The sequence below is a fragment of the Kluyveromyces marxianus genome, chromosome 3, assembly GCF_001417885.1.
Source record: "Kluyveromyces marxianus DMKU3-1042 DNA, complete genome, chromosome 3".
NCBI lineage: Eukaryota > Fungi > Ascomycota > Saccharomycetes > Saccharomycetales > Saccharomycetaceae > Kluyveromyces > Kluyveromyces marxianus.
In genome coordinates this window covers 948,223-970,839 of record NC_036027.1, presented here as the reverse complement: position 1 = coordinate 970,839, position 22,617 = coordinate 948,223, and the positions used below count along the sequence as shown (strand labels likewise).

The 22,617-nt window shown below is 37.9% G+C and overlaps 11 protein-coding genes across 11 annotated transcripts; 6 read left to right on the top strand and 5 right to left on the bottom strand.

Annotated features, from left to right (window-relative positions):
- Positions 1–76: 76 nt before the first annotated feature.
- On the bottom strand, positions 77–3,991 carry CFT1 (cleavage/polyadenylation factor CFT1; the record flags this gene model as incomplete). The annotated part of the gene is made up of 1 exon (XM_022818953.1): positions 77–3,991. The coding sequence occupies one exon, from the start codon at positions 3,989–3,991 to the stop codon at positions 77–79; it is 3,915 nt and encodes a 1,304-aa protein (XP_022675567.1).
- Positions 3,992–4,355: 364 nt separating this feature from the next.
- Positions 4,356–5,633, top strand: PRO1 (glutamate 5-kinase; the record flags this gene model as incomplete). Its single annotated transcript, XM_022818951.1, has 1 exon — positions 4,356–5,633. The coding sequence occupies one exon, from the start codon at positions 4,356–4,358 to the stop codon at positions 5,631–5,633; it is 1,278 nt and encodes a 425-aa protein (XP_022675566.1).
- A 102-nt stretch (positions 5,634–5,735) lies between these two features.
- Positions 5,736–6,743, bottom strand: PIH1 (Pih1p; the record flags this gene model as incomplete). The annotated part of the gene is made up of 1 exon (XM_022818950.1): positions 5,736–6,743. One exon carries the CDS (start codon positions 6,741–6,743, stop codon positions 5,736–5,738), a length of 1,008 nt encoding a protein of 335 aa, XP_022675565.1.
- A 318-nt stretch (positions 6,744–7,061) lies between these two features.
- Positions 7,062–8,696, top strand: ERC1 (Erc1p; the record flags this gene model as incomplete). The annotated part of the gene is made up of 1 exon (XM_022818949.1): positions 7,062–8,696. One exon carries the CDS (start codon positions 7,062–7,064, stop codon positions 8,694–8,696), a length of 1,635 nt encoding a protein of 544 aa, XP_022675564.1.
- Positions 8,697–8,804: 108 nt separating this feature from the next.
- On the bottom strand, positions 8,805–10,406 carry BFR2 (rRNA-processing protein BFR2; the record flags this gene model as incomplete). The annotated part of the gene is made up of 1 exon (XM_022818948.1): positions 8,805–10,406. The coding sequence occupies one exon, from the start codon at positions 10,404–10,406 to the stop codon at positions 8,805–8,807; it is 1,602 nt and encodes a 533-aa protein (XP_022675563.1).
- An 806-nt stretch (positions 10,407–11,212) lies between these two features.
- Positions 11,213–11,833, top strand: ATP5 (F1F0 ATP synthase subunit 5; the record flags this gene model as incomplete). The annotated part of the gene is made up of 1 exon (XM_022818947.1): positions 11,213–11,833. One exon carries the CDS (start codon positions 11,213–11,215, stop codon positions 11,831–11,833), a length of 621 nt encoding a protein of 206 aa, XP_022675562.1.
- A 695-nt stretch (positions 11,834–12,528) lies between these two features.
- On the bottom strand, positions 12,529–13,548 carry SUR2 (sphingosine hydroxylase; the record flags this gene model as incomplete). The annotated part of the gene is made up of 1 exon (XM_022818946.1): positions 12,529–13,548. One exon carries the CDS (start codon positions 13,546–13,548, stop codon positions 12,529–12,531), a length of 1,020 nt encoding a protein of 339 aa, XP_022675561.1.
- Positions 13,549–14,671: 1,123 nt separating this feature from the next.
- On the bottom strand, positions 14,672–15,331 carry MHR1 (mitochondrial 54S ribosomal protein mL67; the record flags this gene model as incomplete). Its single annotated transcript, XM_022818945.1, has 1 exon — positions 14,672–15,331. One exon carries the CDS (start codon positions 15,329–15,331, stop codon positions 14,672–14,674), a length of 660 nt encoding a protein of 219 aa, XP_022675560.1.
- Positions 15,332–15,809: 478 nt separating this feature from the next.
- Positions 15,810–17,801, top strand: NEL1 (GTPase-activating protein NEL1; the record flags this gene model as incomplete). Its single annotated transcript, XM_022818944.1, has 1 exon — positions 15,810–17,801. One exon carries the CDS (start codon positions 15,810–15,812, stop codon positions 17,799–17,801), a length of 1,992 nt encoding a protein of 663 aa, XP_022675559.1.
- Positions 17,802–17,859: 58 nt separating this feature from the next.
- Positions 17,860–20,049, top strand: HDA2 (Hda2p; the record flags this gene model as incomplete). The annotated part of the gene is made up of 1 exon (XM_022818943.1): positions 17,860–20,049. One exon carries the CDS (start codon positions 17,860–17,862, stop codon positions 20,047–20,049), a length of 2,190 nt encoding a protein of 729 aa, XP_022675558.1.
- Positions 20,050–20,632: 583 nt separating this feature from the next.
- DPL1 (sphinganine-1-phosphate aldolase DPL1) lies at positions 20,633–22,369 on the top strand (the record flags this gene model as incomplete). Its single annotated transcript, XM_022818942.1, has 1 exon — positions 20,633–22,369. The coding sequence occupies one exon, from the start codon at positions 20,633–20,635 to the stop codon at positions 22,367–22,369; it is 1,737 nt and encodes a 578-aa protein (XP_022675557.1).
- Positions 22,370–22,617: the final 248 nt, after the last annotated feature.

Below are 22,617 nucleotides of genomic sequence, written 5' to 3'. Positions count from 1 at the left end.
AATGCCTGAATTTTGTAACTTGAACTTATTAATTAATCGTACTATTTTATGTGTCTATAGAAATGAGTAAATCATGTTACTCATGTTGAGGAGTAGTCAAAGATCTTAATGAATACTCTATATCCAATAAATCATGCCATAATTCTGTACTGGCATGTCTGCCTACCCTAGTTTCGATATTCATTCTCTTGTCGATTGGAATTTGGGTGTATTTTTTGAGCACTTGTGAGTCTAAAGTTGGTCTTAACGCATGACCTTTATGATAATACTCATTATCAAGACGTTCCATCTTCGGATTGAATCCTGCTAATGGAACTTCATGCTCAAGTATATGCTGTTCTACTAGGTAAAACCTTCTATAGCTAGACTCATTTAGTGGTATCAATCTAAACATTGAGCCATCGGATTGGCATCCAACGGCAATGTAGTTCAACAGTTTAGCGTTAAATTCATTATGCTTACGAATTAATTTCATGAAATTATTGGTCGAGAATAGGTTAAAAGTATTACAATGAACCAACCTCTGACCTGAAAGAGAGTTCGGTTCATCTGGGGCATATCGTAAAACATGTAAATTATTTTGTCTATCAGTGACAATGAAATTGACATTACCATTGTTTACCAGAAACTCTACGTTCATAACTTGGAAATTTGATGTACTCTTACCCAAAACAATCATCCTATAAGGTTCAGCGTCAAATCCAACAAATGTGAATCCTTGCATAGAATCACCAATGATCATTAAGTTTGAGAAACTTTTTGCATCGCTTATGAATACCGGCATATCAAGAAATGCTACTGGTACGGCAGAGTTATCTTCCTGCATATCTCTTATGATAGCTTTTGAACTTTGTCCAATCATGAAACGACCACTGATCTCACAAACAGTGTTCACTGATCCACGAATGTCTTCTTGAAATATTTCATTAAATTTATAGTTTGTATCAGGCTTTCCTGGTTCTGCAACAACTTCGGTTATATCTAAAACTAATAGCGATCCAGTACTTGGTTGATCTTCGTCTTTAGCGAAAGAGCTACCAATTACCACAAATTCTCTCTTTCTTCTAGTCTTTGAATTCAATTGGATTAACATAGTTTTGATATCATTTACCAATGAGTTTTCGGGCAAGTCAACCCGATCAATAATGTTCCATGTTAATGGATTGATTAGCAAAATTCCAGATTGGAACCCTCTGCTATTAGGTTGTTCGGGGTTATAACCAATGAGGGGTTCACCATCTTCACTTAATGCCTTGTATTCTATGAATTTTGTATACGACACAACGTACATTCCAGTACGTTCATGATATGCAATATTTCCAAGTGTCTCAAATTCTTCGACAACATCTTCGACAACAATCTTCCGGAGAACCCTAGAGTTACCATAATAGCAATTCAAATCCAATGTCATTACTCTCGCATTTTTTAAATTGTCAACACACATAACAGAGCTTTTTCCCCATCTAACCATTGTCACAATCGGTATATTTGTCATACGGAATATTCTACAAGGAGAGTTGTCCTCTTTTATTATAATATACGGAACTTGCCCAGTAATGAATATAACTGAGTACCCATTGTAATTAGAAAAGTGATGTGCCACCCTTTCAATTTTATTTACTCCTTGAGGATATGCATTATTTGGAGCACCTGTAATGAAAGCATCTGTCTTACATTTGAAAAGTTTTCCGCTATGTTTTGACGATTTCTTGTACTGATATATTTCACCCCCAAAAGTTAGAATTGTTAAGAATTCCTCCCTTTTGCGATGCCCTAGTCTATTCAGCATAATTTGTTTGATAGATGGATCGGGATTTATCTCATCTGGTATTTGATATGTGCTTACGAATAGCATATCCTTTAATTGATCTACGCCATTGAATTGAAATATTCTATCATTGTGTTTTTCGGTGAAGAAGATAACTTGGTTATCACCTGTCACAAACGTGAAAAGTAGCTGTTCCTGGGAAGAGTTTTCCAAACCATGTAAAAATCTGTTGCAAATATTACTCTTAAATATAGAACCTGATGTGATGATGATTTCGTTTAAAACCTCGGGAAGTTTGAACTTGATAAACTTCTTTCTATTCTTGGAATCCAATTGATATATCTTAATATTACCTCTAGCATCAGTGAAAAGAATATATGGGTCAATAATACACGCATGCACGATTTCAACGTCAATGGTTAGTCTAGCTAATCTTTTAAAATCAGTGTCAAATAAGTAAAGACCTGTTGATGTTACTTGAAGAATCCTCTTATCATCATACATCGTTTCCATATCGATAGTTTTGCTATTTTTTCTAAAATCATGAGCTCGGAAAGGTTCAAAATTTCTGTCAATTTGATACACATCACTTTTTTCCCTATCTGCGTCAGTTGTGACAAGGTATTTATCTTTTCCTTTAATTTTGATATTCCATATTCTTGTAGCACTTGTGAATTTCAAAGCTTGTTCCACCTTAGGTTGAACCGTAGAATGAACTGCTGTTAAATGGGACCCATTACCGACGCCAGATGTTGCAACAATGGAAAACTCGTTTTTGTTAGGATTTGAGAGTCTCTGGATCGTTGGCTCTACTGAAGATACTTTACCAACTGTGAATGAAGTTAGTGGCCCTATATTAAGTAATGAATCTAGAAGAGAAATGTCAAATGGTTCCTGCGTTTCTACTATTCTTGTGTGGGAGCTGTTTTGAGATTCTCCGTATAATGCGCTGTATTCATCATCTTCATCATCTATAGTTTCGACATGCTGCTTCTTCCCAGCAAACGCTGTTTTTAGATTTTTTAGTTGCAAAAACATCGCATTTCCTGATTTGAAGCCAATAAGCACACGTCCACTTTCCAAATCTAAATCGCCACATATTGTTAGTGGTAATTTACAGTTTTTGAATATTTCATTCGCAATGGCTATCTCCATACAGTCAAACTTTGTCAAGAGATTTCCCTCGGATTCTGAGATTATGTTGTACATTTTGCAGTTCTCATCCATGACAATAAGTAGATCATGATGTTTCTTCAAATTTTTATGCAAATATATTGATGTTGGAGGTAAGAAGACTTTCATTTCCGACTTATCTACGATTCTGGAGTTTATATTAGATGTTGCAAAAGTGTTTAGGCGTATACATGATTGCAGCGCACCTGATGTGCTAATGTATAATAGTTCATTAACACCAATTAAAACGTAGCCCTTTGTCAATGGTACCAGAGTATGTAAATCATTAGGTAAGTCCCTTATCTGAGAAATCACAGTAGTTTTTTCGTCTTCTATATCCACACTAATAATCATAAACCTCATTGTGTTTCCCATAATTTTCTCATTACCACACCATGCAAGTATAGGTTGATACAATATACCCAATGTTGGCTTACTGAAGTTATCTAGCCATTTTATATCATAAATATGCTTTAGAGTCTTATGAAGATTGGAAACAGGCATGATAATACTATCCGATGTTACACCTTGGTCTATCTTGGGCCTTTTTACTTTGGGTTCTGTAATTGCTGCATTTTCCTCCTCTTCCATATCCAGATCTTCTTTGTTGACATGTAATGGTAATATTGCCAAAACATCGTTATTAAACACTAAAATGCATCTAAAGGAAGGATCAACCGCCATTATGCTTTCTACATTCAATTTTGAAAGACTCAGGTTTGCGAACTTCTCATTGTAGTAGTGTAAGCTCACAGTTTCGAGACTCTCAACAGTTTGATCAAACTTTACCAATGACAATTTCGAATTTGAAGACAAAATGGCAAGCATTTTTAAAGATGATCCCAATTGAGGTATCAACTGCATATCTAATATCTTTCCAGACAATTTCCATTCATACGCGAGTACTAGCTTATGTGCTCGAGATAATCTGAATATGGAAAGCACATTTGTCCTCGCGACGATATACTCTTCCCTTTCTGCAGATGTAAAGTGACCGTGCAAACTCTTGTTTACCACTGTGGGCTGCACAATCTCGTCAAATACATTCATCTTGAAAAACCAATCAACAGTCGGCCTCTAAAGTTCCGAGAGATTCTACAATCCTAAGGATTCGAAAACTAACTCTCTCTATTGTTTTGTTGTCTTGTTCGCTATGAAAATGAATTCTTATTCTTTACTTTTACATTCACTTCTTGAAAAGCTCAAATTTCACTGAAAAACTTATACACCTGAGTACACTCATCATATGTGATGAGGTTCAGTCATAACGTCGATCTTTAAAAATACAAAGTACAACGGCGTTATATTGTACTAACCTATCCTAATTGTTTTCCCAGGGTTTCTAGTATTCCATAACGGGTTTGACACTTCTCTATAAGTATAATCCAATTTCAAGAGCAGTAAACGGAATAAAATGGGTAAAAGTTACGTTATAGTGATTAAATTGGGTTCATCTTCGCTCGTTGATGAGAAGACTAAGGAACCCAAGCTTTCTATCATGTCTCTGATAGTAGAGACTGTAGTAAATCTGCGCCGTAGGGGACATAAAGTCATTATTGTGTCGAGTGGTGGTATTGCCGTTGGTCTGAAGACATTGAATCTGGAATCAAGACCTAAAAAGCTATCCAAGGTGCAAGCTATAGCAGCTGTTGGTCAAGGTAGATTGATCGGTAGATGGGATTCATTATTTTCCCAGTTTGACCAGAGAATTGCACAAATTCTTATAACAAGAAATGATATTGTTGATTGGACTCAGTACAAAAACGCTCAAAACACCATTAGTGAGTTGTTAGCTATGGGTGTTGTTCCTATTGTTAACGAAAATGACACTTTATCGGTAAGTGAAATCAAGTTTGGTGATAATGATACCTTGTCTGCAATCACAGCAGCAATAATTGGTGCAGATTACTTGTTTTTGTTGACAGACGTCGACTGTTTATACACGGATGACCCAAGATCAAATCCGGATGCATCGCCTATTTTAGTCGTGCCAGATTTATCACAGGGCTTGCCAGGCGTAAATACTGATGGTGGCTCAGGTTCTGATGTTGGTACTGGAGGTATGAAAACAAAGCTTATTGCTGCTGAGTTAGCAACCAATGCAGGTGTTCATACTATTATTATGAAGAGTGATTCGCCAGAAAATATCTCCAAAATTGTTTTATACATGCAAAAAAGAGATGAGATTGTTCTTGACCTTACAGATGATCTCTCTAAACTTCAATTGTCGGAGCTAAAAAGTTTACAAGAGAATGATGTACCAATGCATACTAGATTTATTGCAAATGACAACCAACACCATTTAAAAAATAGGGAATTCTGGATGCTCCACGGTCTTGTTAGTCAAGGTGCTGTTATAATTGATGCCGGAGCATACAAGGCTTTGACAAGAAAGAACAAGGCTGGTCTATTACCAGCTGGTGTTATTGATGTGGAAGGCAGTTTCCATGAACATGAATGTATAGATTTGAAATTAGGGGCAAGAGACGCAAAAGGTGAACTAGATAGATCAGTTCCATTGCAAACTGTAGGTAGAGCTCGTTGCAACTACACAAGTGTAGAGCTCTCGAAGATTAAAGGTCTTCAAAGCTCTGAAATTGAAGATGTTCTCGGCTATGCTGACAGTGAATATGTTGCACATAGAGAAAACTTGGCATTTCCTCCACATTGTCCCACGGCAGAAGGTGATTAATATTGACGATCATTGAAAAGCATTAAAAACAGTAATTATTATAGATATGAGTTCTTATGTTTCTTTCCGCCTGCTATATAAATACATATATTTGCGCTAGAATTATAAAAATAGTACTAGTTTACGCTCTGGTTTCACGAAAAAGCACTTCAATTTAGGAGCATCGCTAAAAACATTCGGAAGAGGAATCTCAAGCTTCTTTTCTGAATACACCTTTGTGTTTGTATTTTTGATCAGTAAGGTATTCGTTTTTGGATCATACTTGACTTCATAATCGAGACTAGAATCAATTTTAGAAGTCACTTCAACTCTCAAGAAGAATTCTGAACTACCATTAGTCTTCCCCATTGTAACTTCATATTTTAGCTGTTCGCTTTGAGAGATAATTTTTGGTTTCTTGACCTCATGAAGAGAAAGATCTTCTATTTCTTCTATCAGTGGTTTGTGTTGTGTTACTTTGTCAACTGGAATGAGTGGGGGTAATCCTGTATCGGATTCTATACCCTCCTCTTCTTCTGCAATAAGATCCCTCTTCATCTCAATAATACTAATAGGATCTTTTGATTCCCTCTTAACCATTTCATCGATGGTTTCCCTATAGTCCTCCTTCAAATCATCTTTCAATATCTCAAGTGGCGGGATAGTCTCACCTTTCTTCTTCAATTTTGGGAAAGATATGTGATCTCTGGATATTTCGATCTGTTCACGCAATTCACAGCTCTCGAGACACCATTCTATAACTATTTCTCTCAACTGCAAGTCTTGTTGTATCCATGAAACACACTTGGTATTGATACAACAGTCAACCACATAACACAAATTGCCCTTCTTATCTGAATCTTCTCGAATTGAAGATGTTACAATAGGTACTTCCCATTGGTTATTGACTATTAGAGGATAAACTATACTTGGGTTAAAATCAATCTCGGGCAACGGTATCTCTTCATTGTGGCAGATGTTAATGAATATTTTAGCATCTTTCTTTAAAGATGTCTTGTTAGGTTGTAGAATCTTTGACTTCACGACAAAACACGGACTAGGCTCTATCTTCATGACATTGTTAGCATTAGCACCTGAATGCCCACTTACGGGCCGTAGTAGAAATGTCATATATCAAATATGTCGCCTAATTTCTTGCCTTTTTGCCTTTCTTTCTCTTAATATGGTTCATAAGCGATGATACAACAACTTTTAAGCGGTTTTTTTACTATCTTATCAGTGTCCAATATAGAACATCAATACAGTCATGTACCAAGAACAAATTATTGGTAGCGATATAAGTGTGGCTCTAGTGATTCTCGTCGAGTATAAAGTGCAGTCAAGGTGAATAGCTTTTAGTCCTAAGCATTTTTCCTGGTGGTTGGAAGTCTAAGAGCTGTTAGTTGGCTGCAGAGTCGAGCCTTCGTTGAAGAAATAGTGTAAAAAGAGATGGATTCTGAGAGTAGCAGTCTAATAGGTTCGCGAAATAAGCCTAGGTATGATACTTTTGAAAACTCTGGTGGTTACCAAAGTGATGGTGAGTCAGCTTCATCTGGTGATGCGGTTATTAATCGGTTTAGGCTTATGAGCCCTGATGTAGATCCCGATAACATATTAGAAGAAGATTTCATGGATGATTTAACCATACCTACGTCCTTTAGCACTGAGATGAGGTATGTATTGAACAATTCGGTTTTGATTACTTTAACCTTTTTGCTGGAATACTCTCTTACTATTGTTTCGCTCTTCGTTGTTGGGCACGTTTGCACTGCAAGTGATGCGCTAGCAGCTGCATCACTTGCGGTAATGACGTATAACATTACAGGTCTAGCATTTGTTGAAGGTATGGCAACATCACTAGATACATTTTGTTCACAAGCATATGGTGCCAAAAAATACTCCAAGGTTGGTCTATATGCATTCCGCTGTGCGGCTATGATTGCTACTGGTATCATACCAGTTGTAGCATCATGGTGGTGTAGTGCCTCGTGGTTAGGATACATCATTGCAGAAGGTGATATTCTAGCAGATATTCAACTCTTTTTGAGGGTGTTATCCTTTGGGATTCCTGGACTTATTCTCTTCGAAACAGGTAAGAGGTTTTTACAAGCTCAAGGACATTTCCAAGCAGGTACGTATGCTCTTTTATTGACGTTCCCGATCAACTTCGTCCTGGTATACTCATTCACTAAGTGTTTTGGGTTCGCCGGTGCACCTCTTGGGATTGCTATCTCCCAATGGGTAATGTCGTTGATGCTTTTCGTATATGCCAAGTTCTGGAAGCCAGATACTCTGAAATGTTGGTATCCTATTTTCACATCAAGGTTTCACTTTAAACGCTTATTTTCCTCTTGGATGCCTATGTTCAATTTAGCGTTCCCAGGACTTTTAATGATTGAGGCAGAATATCTTTCGTTTGAGGTATTGACGATCATGTCAACTTATCTTGGTATCCAATCTATCGCAGCTCAGTCAGTTATCTCCAACGTTGGATCTCTAGTATACCAGATTCCTTTTGCTATGGGCTGCGTTGTTTCTACAAGAGTAGCCAATTATATTGGAACTGCATCAGTAGATAATGCTAGGCTCAGCATTAAGACATCTTACGTTATTGCATTATTTATTGGGTTACTAAATTGTAGCATAATTTTAATCGGTAACACAAGGCTAGCTCATATGTTTACTAACGACAAAGAGGTCATTGGTCTTTGTAAAAACGTGATGCCAATATTGGCTTTCAATCAATTGTATGACGCTTTTACGACCTTCAGTGCAGCAATGCTTCGCGGACAAGGTCGCCAACGTATTGGTAGCATATTAAATATCGTTGCATATTATATCATTGCTTTACCATTAAGTGCTTGGCTAACATTTGGAAGACTTCAATTGGGTTTACCAGGCTTATGGTATGGTTGTGGTGTCGGAATTTTGTTGTTAGCGTTCGCTTTGGGGTATTGTATTTGGTCTTCTGATTGGGATGAAATAGTAGAAGAATGCATTAGAAGAGAGAAAGAAGATAATGAGATAGATTTAGAGAGTATGGTAAGCAATATGAGTGGTAATATGATTGCCGATTATGCCTGATTGTACATTTAATAATTCCTACTTGTATATTAATATATACTGTCTATTATTTTCTGATCTGGAGAGGAAACACTATTATCAATCAATGTAATATTAATTTGTACCAATCTACCCAAAGATTTTGATGTCATCATTCTTGATGGCTTCTGATTCTTCGTTGTGTTCTGTTGTTTCAGTTTCAGATTGTTCATCCTCGTTAAAGTTGATTCTTTGGCCCAATAAACCAGCAAAGAATTCATCAATCTGTTCATCAGACCATTTATATCCTGATCCGATTGGAGCTTCGTAGTTCGCTATTGGTTCCTGGATGCTGTAGTTTAGCTTACGACCCTTTGAAGCCTTTGTATCGATGTTTTTTCTCAGCTTGTTTTCCGAACGGGATGTAATAGCTAAAGTGATACCATTACCTTGCTGTTGGGAATTGGCAATTTTCTTTTCCACAAGATCATTCAATAACACCCTATAGAAATCTTCGTCATCGTATATATAAGGATTTTCTGTGAAGTCCAATCCATTGTTATCCTTTCTTCTTGGATCATAATTCTTTGGGATATCTGGATTTTCATCTTCGTCATCATCTTCATCCTTGTTTGCGTCTTCTTTTAGCTCCTTCAAATTGCCTTTCTTGATGTCCTCTTCAAATAACAATGGTTTTACGTTACTTCTGTTAAGTTTTGTTCTTTTTAAAAGTCTAGGCATATCAGCCAATTGGTTTTCTACTTGAACTTCAGCTGATTGATTGATACTCTTGAACTTAGAGGATTGGAGGAGAGACTTGCCCGAGGATGCATTAACTTTGGCAGACCATTTGTTAAGCACTGCAGAACGGTACACTTTCAAGTCTGCATCCAATTTTATTTTCTCTTCATGAAGTTCCTTAAATGATCTCTTTCTAGTTGTGTCAAAACTTGATGGTGTTTCACTTTGATCTATATGGTCACCTTCTTGGAATTTGTGTCTCACTGCAATACATTGAGTCATGACTTTTTCCAGGATTTTAAATGTGCTATTCAATAGTTTTGTATTCTTTTCATCCAAGAGTTTTTCCCAGGATTCCTCCGAAGCTGGTAGTTGGTTTGATGCGCTGAGTGCTTTCTGTAATTTAATTCTCGAATCCAAAACTTTATCGAAAAACTTGTTTTGACGAATGATAGCATAACCCTTTGAAGCGTCCTTTTGAACAGATTCTGCCAAACTACGAGACACTGACTTTGTCTGTTTCTGGACTAACATTGCTAATCTTTTTTTCTTTGTAGCAGTTTCTTCATCTTCTTCTTCGTCTTCAGCATCGCTAAGCTCTTCAGAGTCTGAATCGGCTTCAGAAGTAGATTCAGATTCAGATTCAGATTCAGAGTGTGCGTCAAGATCTACCCCAGAATCAGATTCTTCGAGCTCAGACTCGGAATCGCCTTCATGCACAGGCATTTTCAGATCCTCATCATTGAAAACCGAGGCCCTAGATCCTTTACTACCAATATACTTTTTATCCTTCAAGGCTAACCCTTGATCAGCAGCCTCCCTAAGTTTCGATTTACCCACCGGAACATAGTGCTGCTTTTTCAATTCATCCTTTTCCTCATCGGAATCAACGTCCGAACCTGAGTTGGACCCGCCGTGTTGGAATACAGCATCCTCATTTTCAATATCAAAGTCTTCGACCTGAGGTTTATTAGCGATTTCTGCAATCTGTTCAGCCAAAGATTTACCCATATTTATTTCGTTCCTATGATAAATTTATTTTGCCTTTGGTTGGCTGCTATAATATCAATGTTCGGTCTTTAAATTTGCAAACCCTTAGCCGTTTAAAAGAGACTCTTGTTATAACTCAGCTCATCTCATCTCATCTCATCTCATCTCATCGCTTATTCTTTGATGGAAGCTTTTTCATGGAAAAAATGAAGGAAAAAGAAAGATATCATAAAAAAACCGAAAAAGAAAGACGACAGCCAGCCCAAATACAAGTCACGTGCCCACAAAAATAATCCATAAATCTCTGCCGAAAACGTTTTGAGCAGCCCAAAATATCGACACCAACTGTTTACTTTACCAACAAGCCTTGTAGCGTAGCTAATGGAACGTTCTTTACTAGCGAAACAGAATGCCTTTCACGTGACCTCTAGCCAATAAAATGTGATAGTCACTATACACGAAAGTAGTGTTCTCTCTTAATTTCAGCTCGTTTTTTTTTTTTTTCTTTGGTCTCTTGTACTCGGATCTTACAGTGATGCCGCAGCGCATATTTCCCGAGTTTTTTGGTTTTCTCAATTTCTGAATTTTGATGTTTTTTCAACTAGGTAAAGGAAAAAAAATTGAGGTTTACACAACTTAAATTGTATTCATACACACATACACCTTTAACATTGGAGAGAAGAAAGTTGTTCTTGGTTCTTCATTAATTTTAGGAAGTTTATTGTATTCTTTTTGGGTTTTGTTATCAGCTAGATTCTCTTTTAACGTTTAATTCAGGATTTGCTGTTAGAGTAACGCAGAATCAGTAAGTGACCTCCACGAAGAGAATGTTTTCCAGAGTTTTTGTTCGTTCTATGGCAGCTTCTGCCAAGGCTGGTGTTAAGCCTCCAGTTCAATTGTTTGGTCTAGATGGTACCTATGCCACCGCCTTGTTTACTGCTGCTTCCAAGACTACTTCTATTGAATCTGCTGCTTCTTCTTTGAACGCTTTGAAGGAGACTGTTTCTAAAGATGCAAAGTTGGCCACCATTTTGGAAAACCCAGCTTTGTCCGCCGAGGACAGAGCTGTTGTTGCTGACACATTATCTAAGAAGATCAACTTGGACCAATCTGTACAAAACTTGCTAAAGGTTTTGGCTGAAAACAACAGATTGTCCTTGTTGCCAGATGTTAGTGCTCAATTCTCTAAGTTGACCGACGCATACAACGGTTTGATCCAAGCCACAGTCACTACTGCTCAACCATTGGACTCCAAGCTATTCAAGAGAGTGGAAAAGGCATTGGCTGCTTCCTCCTTGGTCGGTAAGGGTAAGACCTTGAAGTTGGAAAACGTTGTCAAGCCAGAAATCCAAGGTGGTTTGATTGTTGAAGTTTCTGACAGAACTGTCGACTTGTCTGTTGCTAACAAGATAAACAAGTTGAACCAAGTTCTAAGAGAAGCTATCTAAGGAACTTGATAACGTGTTATACAGGGATTCATCACGGGAAGAGAAGGATTTAAAAACCCAAACATCAAACTTAGCAACACTAACTATCAATAATGCAGCTAGCATAAGCCATAGCATTATATGGATAATTGTGTGATCGACATTTCTGCATTTTTATTGGAAGAAGTGAGTAGCTACATTTTTGGTTTTTTTTTATCTCTCTTCACCTGGCTCATATCCTTTTTCACTTTTTTATCTCTTATTCCTTTAGCTCATGCAATTCTGCTTGAAACAACATTCCCTCTTACTTATGATTTCATGATGACTTGACGTCCTCTTCTTCTCATTTTTATTACTAAAACAAAAATTCCCAAATACTATCAACATTCTTGGTGCTTCGTGCAAATTACACTGTTAGGACGGTATATGTGTATGTATGTAAAAAAAGTACATTTTGTATACAAGAAAGACATCGCTCTTCTATTACGATAGATTTGGATGATCTTCAAAAACGTTGAAACATTACACGTTAACTGCATATCTACGAAGAATACACGTTGCTATACTACGAAGTAATAGGAAGATATATATAACGTAGCAGTCAAAAAATAAAAAGAGATGATAACTGATAGGCAAACATCTAATAAAACACTAGGTTAAAGAGAAGACAAAAAACTATGAAATAACCGGATTGAAAGTCGGGAGAAAAAGCGATATCATGACATCTTTTTCTTCAAGTTCTTTAGTCTCTCTTCGTTTTCGATTTTTCTCTTTTCCAAGAACTCCTTGTACTTGTCAATGGTGACACGTCTTTGCTTTTGTTCGTACTCTTCAAATCCGTGGAACTTAGTACGACACACAGTGTCCCATAGTGTAAAGAATGGTTGAGAAAAGTTTGACTTGATACCAAACGATTGGTGGTGGATATCGTGGTAGACAGCATTGTTTGGGAATAGCCATTGGAATGGATCCAAACGTAAAGCGTAGCCACAATGGTCATCTACTGTCTTCAAGGTAGCAAAAGTGTACAATACTACTTGTTCCGTGTGAGTAAGTTTTGTCACAAGAGCAGCGATACCTGTTCCAAGGGTGTCCAATAGGAACCCTTCAACAGGAGAGTTGTACAAAGCTCCGTAGGCGTATGGGACATAAAGTCTGTGATGACGTGAGTGGAATCTCTTGTAGAGCTCCTTGTTCTCGTGCATCAATCTGTGTAACCAGTATTGCCAAGAGTCCACGATACAAAAGCCAGTAAAGATCTTCAAAATCGAAAATCCATAGCAGTAGACAAACTTGATGAGTAAAGAAGGTACAAAAGAAGGTAATGTCTGTCTCCATTTCCACATTTCGAGCAATTCAAACCCGGTAGTCGGCACGGGATCGAAGTGTAGCATGGTGAGACCCACAACAGTTTGGATCAAGTGCTGGAAAAGCACCTCCCTAAGAACCTCGGTTCTAGAAGCTTGATTTCTCTTCTGCACCTCCTCGCTTGGGTGGATACGGTACTTCTCGCACAACTCAAATGTATCGATCACATGGAAGAACATCGAATATGCCCAGTAAACAACCACAGGAAGAGCCAACGCCAACTTCCCATCAGATATCCAGTCGAAAATGTCTGGTTTCTTTGTTATGACGGCTACAGGGGCATCTTTAGACGCCATGAACGAAACATCCAACGCATCGTTGATCCTCTGGTACAACTGGGTACCAAAATCACTCTTAACACTGCTCATTGTTGTTCCCAACTTTCTCGTTTAAAGGTGAAATAAATTCCGAAATTCCTAATTTATAAGCAATAGAAAACCAAAAAATGCAGCAATTCTCTTCTTCACTCTCAAAAGTAAACTATTTCACCTGATTCTTCTGTTTACTCCAGGCTTAACCAGTTCTTCTCGGGTTCTAAACTCCTTTTCTATTCCTCGTAACACCCCTCTCTCGTATTTCTATCGCTTTTATATCGTATTTATAAGTATTTCTACTAGATATATATCTCATCTTGCAACTTCGTACCATTTCATGCACATCACGAGAAAGAAACTATAAACAAAAGCAGAAACTCGAAAATCAGAAAGAAATCTAAGAAACTACAAATATCACGTTTTTGTCTTTCCATATTTTCCTCGTTCAGCATATGAGCCTGCACGAATGTCCCTCTGTATGACTATCTCGCTGCTACGCGTTCGATCCGGGAACCTTCTTGTTATTCATCTCTTGGTTTGCCTGTACTAATATTTCTTCCTTCTTTGGCTATGGTCACGTGCAACATGCCACTCTTCGGCTTTTAGGAGTGCATAATTCTCGCTATACGACGGGCCTAACAAGCGTCCAAAAACCCACACTATAATAAAATAAATAAATTAAAAAAAAAAAAAAAAAAACTTGTTTGTCAAGCCTTTTCGCGCATTCTGTGCATGGTGCTCTGTGGATCTTCAAACGAAAGAATATGGAAAAGTGTCAATAACGAATGGCGACCAATGTCGTTGCGTGAGCTGAACTGAGTGTCAGCATCATGTCAGCAACCCTTTAAGCAGCCTTTCCAGCTCTGAATGGCAGAAGTATGTATCCTTTTCTTACAGGAACGCGCAGAAAGTTTACAGATTCGAGCAATTGCGTATGTAATATTTACTTGTTGTCAGCAGGTCAGGTACATATCCGGTAGGCAGTACATCTGCTGATGAATGTGTTGCAAGGCATGCATATATGATACGATACTATGCAGTGGGACAGAATATACGATCGAGTGTTCACTATCTCTATTCATTGATTAATGGATGGATAATATTGATGATGTAAGTTGTGTAATAATATGTACAGGATGAATTTCAGTGTGACCTCAGATAAACATGAGAGAGATCTTCATAGGGAAATGTTTTTCGCTTCGTCAGCTTCCTTTCTGAGCTTTGCAAATTCGCTCTTGGCCTTCTCTCCCAGTTCTTTCAAGATCACACTTTCCTCGCGGGCAACGTTCCCCAAACGTTGCAAAGTGGTGTGTGTCAATTCTGGAAGAACTGGAGTCCAGTACTTTTCTTTATCTCCCATTCTCCACTCGTCCTCCCAGTGTACCTTGATGGATTTTTGGAAATCCTTGAGCTTCAGTAGACATTCTCTCAAGTCTGCAACGGCCTCCTGGGAATATGTTGGTCTGAACTGAGAAGAGTACCATGTATGTCCGAACTCGTTCTTCTTTCTCATTTCCTTGGCCTGTTTGGAGAGCGTCACATCGCGGAGATATCTTAGTCTACACAAGTTCTGGTAGAGCTTTACACTGGACTCGTAATCTGGTAGATCCACAACAGCCATGCATTTCCAAATATCTCTCCTGGTGCTTGGTTTCTTGTTTTCCCAGTTAGGTCTTTGGAAGTTCTTCTCGACCTGAGCCCATGTAAACGTTGGAAATTGCGAGTACAGAACCTGTCCACTCTCTAGGTTTCTAAATACAAACACTTGTGGGGCATATCCAGCCTTTTTCAACCAATTGGCTGGACGAAACTTGGTAATGGCTATATGCTTGCTCATCTCTTGGTAAAATAGTAATTCCTTACTCTTAGAATTTCCGGAACGCTAAGACGAAAAAAGGTAAATTAACAGTAACTTATCTAGCTATCTGTAAACCTCCTGATTAGAGAGATCTGATTGGTATTTTAGCGTTGCTATTGGTAGAAGAACAAAGTCCAAAAATAGGATATATATTATTTTCTTTTCGAATCACCAACTATCAAATTGATCATTTATTGGGCATCTCTTTTTATCTTCGGTGAAGGTTCAAAAAATTTTAGTTTTCTTGACAGTAAAAATATTACCCGGTTCAATTGAAGATCTGGGCATTCTTAGCAGGAAGTGCGCGTGCATGCGGATAATTAATACAGCATCATCATCTATATATTTGTATGCACTATTATTACACATTATATATACAAATACGTACATACTCCTAAACGTGTTTACACAACCAGCTTTTTTCAAATGATGCTTGAGAGGTAAGAACTGACTGCCAATGATTGAATTGAATTATGGTGCTGTTCCTACATCGCGAACTGATACTTTAGCTAGAGTCTTAGATTGTGGAGATGATAACACAGGTTGTATCAGTGCAATATGTGAACCACAATTGACTATCCACGAACCAATGGATTTTGGAAGTAGTGTAGGTATATTACCTTGTAAAGATTGCTCTGGGTATGCTAATTACTTGTCTCCAAAGAGTCCTGATGGAAAGGCAGGTTGGTTTTGCTCTTTTTGCAATGCCTTCAACGAAACCGGAGTTACTCCAGAGAGTGGTTTCTACGTAAAACGTTTAGGTTCTGTTAATGATTTGGACCCGTCTAGAACAGTTGTTATAGTTGATTTGAATAGTGAGTTTGAAAATGACATCAGTATCCTAAAATCACTAGAATTCGGTACCCCGTTATCCTTGGCATTGGTCACTATAGAAGATGGTTCTGTATCAATACACTGTTCTGACTTTTCCCGTGTAATTATTGATGCGGAATCTAGTAAAGCCAATTCAAAGCTGATGAAATTGGACTTCAATTGGTTTATAGTCAAGTATGGCTTGGCGTCTTCGAAATTCTACATGGATAACGAAACGTTTGCTTCCAAATTAACGCAACTGCAGTTCGTTAACAACCCAAAGTCAAAGAAAAGGTGCAAACGGAACACTGCATTGGCAATTTTCCTAGCCTCTTGTCTCAAGCCGTCTCGTTCAATCGCATTGATATTTGGGCCATGTACCGTGGGTCCTGGTAAAGTGATCTCAATGACTAGAAAGAATCATATACGCCAGCATAGGAACATTGAAGGAGGTCAAGATCTTAAATACTGGAAAGAGGCAAGGAATTTTTACAAGGGAATGTCAAGTTCCGCAGATTTTGTTCAATGCTCGATGTTTATCTGTAGTTTGGATCAAATCGGAATGTGGGAAATGAAGCCGTGCCTTGCAGAAGTTATACAATATGAGTCCCTATCTGATACAAATTTTAAATACGACTGGGAAACATTTATCAATAACAAATCAGAATATGGGATTACTGAATTGAAAATAAAAACTTCGAAACGCTTACTGGTCAACGGTGTGTATGGGCCCGTCGTTGCGATGAATAATTCTGATAGCAATGTTTCAGATACTCCAAAAGGTTGTGCAGGATCTGCTACTTACGCATACAAAGGTCCGAAAACCGACAGTCCATCTATTCTAATATCGCTTTCCGTCGATACGTCTAGAACAGCTGATGCAGCATTGATGGAAATGCCGGATAAATTCTGTTTGCAGGTCGAGATATATTATCGACATAAATCCAAATACTATGTTGCGGTAGATACAAAATTCATACCAAGTGTTAACCTACCAGGAAGTAATTCACTTACTGAAAACTTCCATTGGCAAGTTATGGTTGGCTCTATAATGAAACGAATTGCATTTGAAGTGTTATTTAAGGATAAAATATATGATTATAATATGAGACGATGGATCCTGGAGATCGTAAAGCTAGTTAAATCGTTGAATACAATACACATTCCAAACCTAAACCCATTGATTAAAATGACATACTTTTTGCAAAGGTCAACTCTATTGCAAAAGAGAAACACATCGCCGGATGAATGGATTATATACCACTGGCTAATTCTAAACTACCCGTTATCCCATATTTTCAAAATGGTAAAACCTGACGCCTATTCAAAGAGTGGCCCGGTAGAATTTACTTCAGATATTGTAAAGTATAACGAGCCACTCCTGATCGATGGTGGTAATTTCTTGGTCGTCCGTGATACCCTGGCTGGTGATGACAGATTCGAAGATCTTAGAGAGGCTGCAATCGCAGAGTACCATAACGAAAAGCGCTTCCCTAAGCCATGGTATCGCGAAACTAAACCAGGTTCTAGTCAGGATAGATTTGTTGTAGCTAGGCTAGGACTATTGTCGGATCATACTTTGTTCACTGACGACATTACATTGGATCAATACGTTGCAACTTTTTACAAGAAGTAATGATTGTTTACATAAATTGACAAACCATGTATATGTATGTGTATATATTCGCTTTACAATGTTCCTCTATTATATTTTATGGCTAGATTTCCTTCACAAACAACGGTCCCTGGTTGCCGAATTCCGTCATAATATTGTTTTTTTTTTTTTTTTGTACGCTCAAAAAAATGTGTCTTTACGTATTGCACGCCATTTTCGTTTTCAAAGGAATGCAAAGAGATCTTTTCACAAGGGTATATATGGATGTCATTACACTGTTTATTACGTGAAAGCGAGTGAAGCGAAGGTGAGGAAGGACCAAAAAAATAAGAAAACAGTGGGTCCAGAAACTACTGCAAATATGAATCTTTCCTCAAGTAGAACTCAGGTGTTTTGTATACCGGTCGGTTTAACTCAGGTACAGAAAGATCTATTGGAAATATTGATATCTATACATGCCGAATCGTTTGTTTCATGCATTGACAAATCGCTAGTTCCTAAGCTACCTGTTAAACATGAAGCTGACCACGACGATGTCAAAAGAGATTTAAGCATGGTTGCCCTGACTGATGTTCAATTAACAGAATGGTTTTTCGAAAACATTCGGGCAGTGTCTAACCATCCATGTCTCTTAGTTGAGCATTATATGCCAAGACAATTTTTATTGATGGAACCTAGCGAACGATTAATATCCACAAGTGATAAATTTGGCAAACTCAACCTTATGGTAGACCTTTTGCTAAATCGGAAAGATAAATCTAGACTATTACAGATTGCTATTGTATCTCATTCTGTTAAAGAGTTGGATTTGATTGAGGGTGTGATGCTAGGCAAAGTCGCGAAATTGAAGAGACTATCAGGAACATCACTATTTGATGAAAAGCATGAATACGATGATCAAAGCTTTGGTGTAAACTCATCTAATGCTGAAAATGGATCGGCTATGGGTAGTGTGGGACCAGAATCAAATTTCAAGACAAAGGATGAGTATAACTACTCGAAGTCGAAAAGAAAAAATGACAAAGGTGCACAACTTGACTGGCTCTTCTTGGCTACGACAACGCATTTAACTCATTCAGAGGATTTATTTTCGAGGTTCAATTTGGACGTCATTATCAGTTTCGATCCAATGCTTGATGATTCGCTACCTTCTATTTACAAAGTGAGGAAAAATGGTAAAAAAATTCCTTTGGTCAAACTATTGGTGCAAGACTCGCCAGATCACTACCTACTCTCTCAAAGGAAGTCACTTCTTAAAGATGAAGCGGTCCAACTAGACTCCATTGTACACTTTTTGAAATATCGCGCTGATGACAAGAATCTCGTTTCGCTACGTCAATATGAAGATATCACATCAGCCTTGATCAAAGGTGAAAATCCTGCAGCACTTATACCAGAAATGACAACGGGCTCAGATAAGGATTCGGATGATCTTACACCATTTTTGACGACGCCTCTAGGATTAATGGATCTTACATATGGTAAGTACGAGTTACCATTACAATCAGGTCCTATGGATATCAAAAGTTATCAACATATATTGAAAACCCTAACAGCGGAGAGATTGAAGCAGTGTAGTATCGAATATGAAGAGCGTGAAAAGCTAGTATTAGAGACCAGAATCAGAGAAACGAAAAGGTTGAATGACTACGACGAGTTGAAAGTTCAAGCTGGTCAATATTTCAAGAAATTAAAAGAAAACGAGGGCAAACTTAATGATTCTGAAAAACGTGTCGAACGTACTAAGTCAGATCTTGATATCTTGGATGAGCGGCTCACTAAACTTCTGGACCGTAAGTCTGAATTATTGAAACTCTTGGAACTCAGCGATGTTTCATCCGAAATCGATAGTCGGAAACAAATTAGTGAAAAACTGTCCACAGATGTTGATGAGCTAAGGAAACGTAATGATGAGGAAGGTACACGCAATGAAGAACTAAGGTCTGAGTATCAAGAAAAGTCTTCTGAAGCTGCCGCAAAAGCCCTATATACCTCCAAACTCAAATCGGAAAAGGAAGAATTGGAACGTAAACTCAATGGCCCATACACTAAATGGCAACTACAGACCTTACAGGACAAGGAAAGGAAACTCAAAACCACATTACGAAAATTGGTTCAACAGTCGCAGTTCTTGATTCAGTATATGAACCGCGTTCAAGATCAATACAATATCGAAAATGAACCTACGAAAAAACCATCCCCATCGACAAATCATTCATCCAGATACACTACTAGGACCACAAGAGCCACATCCCCAACATACACATAGAAAAGAGATTATTGTACCTACATACAATCAGCAATAATTGTAAATCTATCTGATACTTGTAATATTAAAATTGAAAACTTGTCAACACACTGTTGAAGCAACAGGAGGGTCCGTACTATTTTTGTATTTTACATAAAATAATTCTCACATAAATGATGCACATACCGATGGATTGCTCCTACTTACCTTCATCTTTTGTTCTTAGGGTTTTTCACTCCCGATGTTTCCGCAAAGGGATCTAAATGCTTCTTTGCAATACCATGCAGGCCAATTTGAGCCTTTTTTTTTTTTGCCATAATTATGCATTATAATATACCGTTCTCTTTTGTGTGGCTAAAGCACACATTTTTCGCTACAACGGCATGAAACTTAAATTAGGGAAAATCTTAGAACATCACTCAAATAAACCAGTTATTTAGTTATAAAAAACCATATTCTGAATTTTATAAGTATACGGTAAATGTTTACTGATGTTATCATAGATAGATCAAGGCTGCTAAGCATTTTCTCAGGTTCATTGACTATACCAGTTTGTTCCCAAACCATCAATATCCTTTTAAGTGAGGGGTAGTGTATTGATAAAATGGAATACTTGGAAGGACTACAAAAGAGGTTTTACCTCGGATATTCTTACAAATACAACACCTTTCAATTCAATCCAGTTATCTTAGTAGATTCTCTCAAGTTGGAAATTCAGCAGTACTTGAAAAATACCCCTTGGTACTGGATACTACGAGACTGTGTCTTCATCCATTTGGTCTTCAAGTTCTTTTCGAAGATACTACTATACATAAGAGGATATGGGTTAATAACATCTCTTGGCAAGCTATACCATTATTTTGGTAAAAGGTTGTTCAGCGTTATTTTGAGTATGCCTGGAATTAGGGGCTCTGTTGAAAAACAGGTTTCCAAGGCCTTGACGTCCATAGAAGCGGATTTGATTAAGAACGACCCTCAGTTGGAAGACTATACAGAACTACCTTCCGAAGGATTGAGTGAAGAAAAAGTACTAGAAAGTTTGGATAAGTTAAATAGTGTTTTGAGGCATTCTGACTGGAAAAACGGGAAAGTGTCAGGGGCTGTTTATCACGGCGGTGATGAGTTGATTGATTTGCAATCGAAAGCGTTCCAAAAATACTGTATAGCCAATCAATTGCATCCAGATGTTTTCCCAGGAGTCCGTAAAATGGAGGCAGAGGTGGTTTCTATGGTGCTAAAAATGTTTAATGCGCCGGAGACGGGCTGTGGAACTACTACTAGCGGTGGTACAGAATCCTTGTTGTTGGCATGCTTAAGTGCAAAGATGTATGGGTTACGTTTCAAGGGTATTAGAGAACCAGAAATGATTATTCCCAAAACTGCACATGCTGGTTTTGATAAGGCGGGTTACTACTTTGGTATCAAGATACATCACGTCGATTTGGATCCTGTTACGTACCAATGTGATGTAAAGCAAATGAAAAGACTCATTAATAGAAACACAGTTTTATTGGCAGGATCGGCACCAAACTTTCCTCATGGTATTATTGATGACATTGAGACAATCGGAAAACTGGGAGAAAAGTATAAAATCCCAGTCCATGTTGATTGTTGCTTGGGCTCATTCATTGTTGCATTTATGGCTAAGGCTGGTTTTGATGACGTTCCATTGTTTGACTTCAGAGTACCTGGCGTTACATCAATCTCTTGCGACACGCATAAATATGGTTTTGCACCTAAGGGATCGAGTGTAATTATGTACCGCAGTCCATTACTCAGAAAACAACAGTACTATGTTAGCACTGACTGGACTGGTGGTTTATATGGTTCCCCAACGCTTGCGGGAAGCAGACCTGGTGCATTAGTTGTAGGCTGTTGGGCAACATTAGTCCATTTCGGCGAAAAAGGTTACATTGAATCATGTAAAGAAATTGTGGGGAAGGCCAGATCGTTGAAAGAATTTATCAAAAAAGAGGTGCCTGATCTTCAAATTTTAGGTGATCCACTATGCTCCGTGATCTCTTTTACTTCAAACACAATTAATATTTATGAACTATCTGACACTTTATCGAAGAGTGGATGGCATTTCAGTGCACTACAAAAACCAGCATCTGTGCATTTCGCTCTCACTCACCTGACGCTCCAATCAATAGACGAATTAAAACAGGCTTTAAAGACCACCGTTGAGAAAATGAAATCCGAACCAAATGCAAAGCCATCTAGTGATGGAACTGGTGCATTGTATGGTGTAGCAGGAAGTGTTAAAACTGCAGGCGTCGCAGATCGTTTGATCGAAGGCTTTTTGGACAGTTTATACAAACTTGAACCTGAAACGTATTAAAGTACGATCTACAACAGCGACAAAAAAAAAAAAAAATAGGGACTCTAAATACTGAGATACTATATGTTAGTAGTTTCTTATCTATATACTGAATATTGCGTTTGGTTTATGGAGAACTAAGCTTATTACCGTTAATTCATGTTTATACTGTCCACTGTTTTTAAGCTATACGTATTTTTGGTATTTTTTGAAAGCATCAAAAAAACGTGATATCGGTTTTTGTATCTAATCGTTCATACTTAGAATAA